General features: G+C 42.2%; 1 protein-coding gene across 2 annotated transcripts in view; it reads left to right on the top strand.

Annotated features, from left to right (window-relative positions):
* The window catches only part of LOC100955093 (cytochrome b5 reductase 4), an 85,971-nt gene that overhangs the window by 37,856 nt on the left and 42,803 nt on the right, over positions 1-5,312 (top strand). For both annotated transcript variants that reach the window (XM_023507786.1, XM_003801296.3), the window contains 3 exons: positions 1,244-1,304; positions 2,364-2,421; positions 4,334-4,427. In XM_023507786.1, the coding sequence (XP_023363554.1) occupies positions 1,244-1,304; positions 2,364-2,421; positions 4,334-4,427 (213 nt within the window). The remainder of the gene's footprint in view (positions 1-1,243; positions 1,305-2,363; positions 2,422-4,333; positions 4,428-5,312) is intronic.

Raw genomic sequence — 5,312 nt, 5'->3', positions numbered from 1 at the left:
TTGCCCTCTATGCTCAGGGCTCACCGTGGCCGTTCAGAGGGGCACGCCTGTTATACTCTGTGCTTGCCCTCTATGCTCAGGGCTCACCGTGGCCGCTCAGAGGGGCACGCCTGTTCATACTGTGTGCTTGCCCTCGAGTGTGTCTTTGAACAGAAGAGTCTGTGGCTAAAAAGAATCTTGAAAACCTCCAAACTAGCTCGTTTTAAAGGTGTATCCCAATTCTGACTTTATGTAAAATATGGTGATTTCTAATTTGAGAACTACAGTCCTCACCAGAGACTAACAATTAATTTTTTTCCTACGTAGTTTGAAAAATAGTCAACGTGATTGACGGGATGGTTTTCAGAAGTCATTTAGCAGTAGTGCTCCTTTTTTTTTTTTTAACCAAACTAAATCTTTCAGATGTTTGCAGAATCTTGAGTTCTCCCATACCAAGTTTTTTGTAATGATCTGAGGACTACGGCTTTAGTGAGCTTGTGAAGTTCTGTGTTGGTGCAGCCCAACACAAAGCAGAGTGGAAAGGGCCCTGTGCTGGTGAGGCCATGGAGCAGCCACAACTCTCGACTGAGGGAGACCTGTGAATTAGTGCAGCCAGTTTAGAAAGCTGTTCAGTAGTATCTGCTAAAGCTAAACATACGCGTGCCCCTATATGCCCACCAGATGTGTGAAATGCATCCTCTAAGAACATAACGTGCATTAGAATGTTTATAATAGCACTGTGCATACCAGCTCTAAGCTGGAAACCCAAATGCTCACACTCCGGGAGAGTGAGTAGATCACAGCACGTTCGTACAGTGTGATTAATACTTCCTAGTAATAAAAAAGATCCGTCTATTGATGCTCCCTCAGCATAGAGGAAATCTCAGGGAGCCCTGGTGTGATTTGCTGCTTAGTATCAGTCACGCTCATCTGACAGACACATAATGCCCGTAACGTTAGACATAAAGCCAGAGCAAAAGAGAGCACGTCATGGGTTTTGCTTATATGAAGATCAGGCGTGCGAAAACTTAACATGGGGTTCATAGTCAGAGTAACGTTCCCCTTGTGGGGAGGGGGCCTGGAGGGGGTGTGAGGAGAGTGCTGGCATACAAGGGCATGTTTCACTGTGTGAGAATGTGTGGAGTAGTACCCTTACGATGTGCTTTTTGTGTATGTATTTAACATTGCAATAAGAAATTAAATGCAAAGATGAAGTTTTAAACGCTGCATGGGTGAAGCTGTTCTGCCTGTTTTCTTTGTGAAGGCCTGGTGTCCAGGAGCCAGGCTGCGGACGCGCCTGCCACGGAAGGGCCTAGGCCTCCAAGGTACGCACCTGCTTATGTTCTAAAGCTCAGTTAGTTCCACACAGAAACACACACACTTAAAAAAGGGAAGTAGCTCTGGGTTTAATTTATTGTTTTCTGTCAATCATGCTTCTTTGACACAGGAGCTGTAGTGCCTTATTTATTGGACAGTGTCAGAGAATGAGCTAATCCACAAATGTGAATTTTAAATACAACTGAAATTTGATTTGATCCTTTTTTTTTTTTCTTGGTAGTTTTTGGCCAGGGCTGGGCTTGAACCCACCACCTCCAGTATATGGGGTCAGTGCCCTACTCCTTTGAGCCACAGGTGCTGCCCTGAAATTTGATCCTTTTTAAAAATTATTAAAAAGTATTTTTTGGTCATAAAAATATATTAACAGTAGAAAACAGAAAGAAACAGAAAAGATAAAATCAGTTGTAATCTCACCAACACAGATACACACTTGGAACATTTACCCCTTCGAGTTTGATTCGTATGATACCAACTTCTGTATTACTCTGTTTTCATAATACAGTAGAACCTCCATCGTTACCACCTCCCTTCACTGACCACTTCGTTAGGTTGACCTAATTTCCACAAACCAGATGTGCCCCACGTGAGCACGTCAGCACAGGAGGCCTCGCTGCTCAGCGGGCTGCCTGTGTGCCGGCTGGCGGGTTTGTTACCGTCCCGGGTGGTCGGCTCCCGTGGGCTCTGCCGTGCTGTCGCTGGGATGGGTGAAGGTGATGAGCAAACACATTTCTTTATGCTCCTTAACAAAAACACATTGTTTTGTTACTCTGATAAAAGAAGATTTTAGTAAGGAAGTGTTTAATCTTTATAGAAAGTATCTTGTTATAAGGATATTTTGTTTTTATGTAAGTGGAAATACACAAAAATATAGATATTTGACATTTGGAAATAATTGTCATATAATGAACTTAACATGGTAAGACCACTATTATTTAGAAAAATGTTTAATCTAGAGAAATCTTTTTCTCACTGTAAATTTTAAGCATTATATGTTAACATGCATGAGTACAGATAGGATTATTCACTCATTTCTTAATATTTTACAGTTATGACTGGTTCCAAACAGACTCTTCAGTGACGATTGCCATATATACTAAACAGAAGGTAGGCACGTCTTTAACCGTTCCTGTGGTTCATATTGCAAGGGTACATGTCAATCTATTAAGTATAGCGTATAAAATGTCTTAACACAATAATTAAATAAACGAGGTGAGAGCTGTGTTAACCAGTTTGATGTAAGCAGTCTGGCTCCAGAGATGTGTTCTTAATAATCATGGCTGTAGTTTCTTAAAAACTAGACTAGGAAGGATCCTATGTACTTTTCTGTGATTTATTTCTTTTTTAAAGTATGGATAACAAAAGTGCATCCTGGATACCTTCCCAAGAACAGATTTCCTGAACACGTGTTGGGGTTGGAGAGCCTGCTTGCTGTGGTCAGTGTATTTAAATCACTGCACAACCAGGGGGCAGCAGCTGGGGCTCGGATGCCCTTTGAAGCTAAAGTCAGGGAGACGGTTCATTCACTAAGTATTTATGTGAGGCCTGCCTTCACGTCAGAGATGTGGTGGTAGGCGGGATGCAGAGACCTGGCTTTCACAGGGCTGACGGTCCCGCTGGGAATTCAGTCCACAAATGAGCAGACAGCTCACAACATGTCCAAACACATCCTTCAGCCACTGTGAGGTTCCTGTACTCTGAAGAACCATGTAGCTGGGAACTTTTAAGAATTTCTACCACTTCCATAGTAGCAGAATCATCTTCAACCAGCAGGTCCCTCTGACTCTTGCAGCATGATCTGGCCATTTCAGAGTGACTGCCTCTGCCCAGCACAGCCCAGAGGACCCAAGGCGCTGCTGGTCTCCCTACCCACCCTTGCTGCTGTCCTCTTGTGCAGTCTGAGACCAGGAGCTCCTACTGATGATCCCGTGTTTCCCTGAAAATAAGACCTACCCAAAAAATAAGCCTGAGCAGGATTCCTATGCATTTGTTAAATATAAGCCCTACCCAGATACTAAGACCTAGTGATGGGCGTGGATATGTAGCATATCTGCGTAACCACGCCCTACATTTCTACGTGGAGCAGTAAGGAAGACTGGAATATCCTTTATCTGCCACAGCTCCTTCCTCCAAGCTGTTCGCACTTGGCATGGGTGCACGTGTGGTAGCCAGGGTCGCAGGCATCCTATTGCGCACATACAGATGGCTAGGGGAAAAAAGTCCACGCATCATTAGCGCCAGCCCCACCAAGGTTGGCTCCCCCGTCAGGTTCCAGAAGAGGATGACTTAACTGTATTTGAATAAATGTAGGTTGTTGTATTATACTTAATAAAAATAATATATCCCCTGAAAATAAGCGCTAGTATGTCTTCTTAAGAAAAAATAAATATAAGACAGTGTCTTATTTGGGGGGAATCACGGTATCCATGAAGCATAGAGGAGGGGCGGCTAAGGGAAGGGGGACGATTTCCACAGGAATAGAAAGTTCAGTGTATGGCACAGATGACAGAAAGCAAGAAACTTCACAGCAAGGCTGTGTAGAAGTTAGAGACATTCAAAAAGTATTAGCGAATTGACTTTTTTGATAAGCTGAGGCTGAGAGGCTGTGTAACTAGCATCACACTCTAGTGTGAAGATTAAAATGAATATCTAAGTATATCCTGGATATCTAGAATCTGGTCTGATAGGAATTTTTTCCTGCATTGCTTATTCAACAAGCACTTAGTGGACACCTTTTACTTGCCAAGCAGCCTTATAAAGACAGTCCCTTAAGCTTAGAGACTAGTGTGTAAAATAGTGACTAAAGAGAGACTGGTGTGGAGAAATTAAAATTGTGATCTGTGCTTTGAAGAAGAATTGGATTAAGTGAAAGAAAAAAACAGTAGTAAAATTTATTTAACATGGGGATTCAGTAAAGAATCTGCATATGAACTTCCGTGGGTCACCTTAGAAATATAGCTGTAGATATTTGGGGAAAAGTTTTGCTTTCTAATCTTTCTGTTTTTGCTTTCTGTTTAAGGATATCAGTTTAGACTCAATAATAATTGATAATCAGGATGATTCCTTCAGAGCGGAAACAATTATCCAGGATTATTCGTATCTTATACATATAAGTGAGTACTTTATTTTTATTAATAGAAACCGCTCCAGTCTCAGGTCTGGATAAGTTGGTCTACAGTCAAGGTCACTATAATATTTTATATACTGTTGTCATTTTAATTTGTCATTTTTGATCATTTTTTCCCCTGTTATTTCTTTATACTAAAAAAATTGTATAGTAAATAGCAATCTGACCTCACGTTTCCAAGTGTAAGTGGTCGGATGCGGTCAAGGTCAGTAACAGCATGTCTGTGGGTCACGTGCTCCTGCTGAGCACCGTCCGTCCCGCCCGGTCGTGTCGCCGGCCTGTTACTCCCAGCTCTGCTGAGAGCCGCTGGACTGCAGATCTGTGCTGTGCCCCTGGGCTGCCTGTCCCTTCATGGCTACAGACCACTTTGTATTGTTTGGTCGGGATAAGTGGAGAAGGTGGGGAAAACTGAGGGACCCCTACCCACACCAGGATATAGATGAAAAAACAGAAGTTCCATAGTCAAAAATAAGAAATTCTTAGTTGCCACTATCACATTGGAAGGACTGAAGTAATGCAAATTATAAGTTCCAGGTAACCATACGAACACAGTGAGATTTAGCGTAGACTAAATATTTGTAAAAATATTCCTTGCTTCTCCCTCTTCTAGAATCTAAGTTCCTTAAGGGAAGAGATTTTTCTTTGTCATTAATTGTGTCTGTAATATCTAGAAAAGTGCCTTTGGCACATACATGCTCAAGTTTTTTTTTCATCTTTAGAGAACAGTAAGAAAAGAAAAACAAAGCTAAGTCCAGGGTTGGCCTTTGTACACACCTGCATGGATATACACATAGACATGTGCACATGCACACACTCACACATACACACACAGACACTTGTGCACATGCACACACTCACACATACACACACA

This window comes from Otolemur garnettii, unplaced genomic scaffold (genome assembly GCF_000181295.1).
Source record: "Otolemur garnettii isolate 467f Iridium unplaced genomic scaffold, OtoGar3 scaffold00205, whole genome shotgun sequence".
NCBI classification, from domain to species: Eukaryota; Metazoa; Chordata; class Mammalia; order Primates; family Galagidae; genus Otolemur; species Otolemur garnettii.
This window is presented reverse-complemented; position numbering and strand designations above follow the sequence as displayed.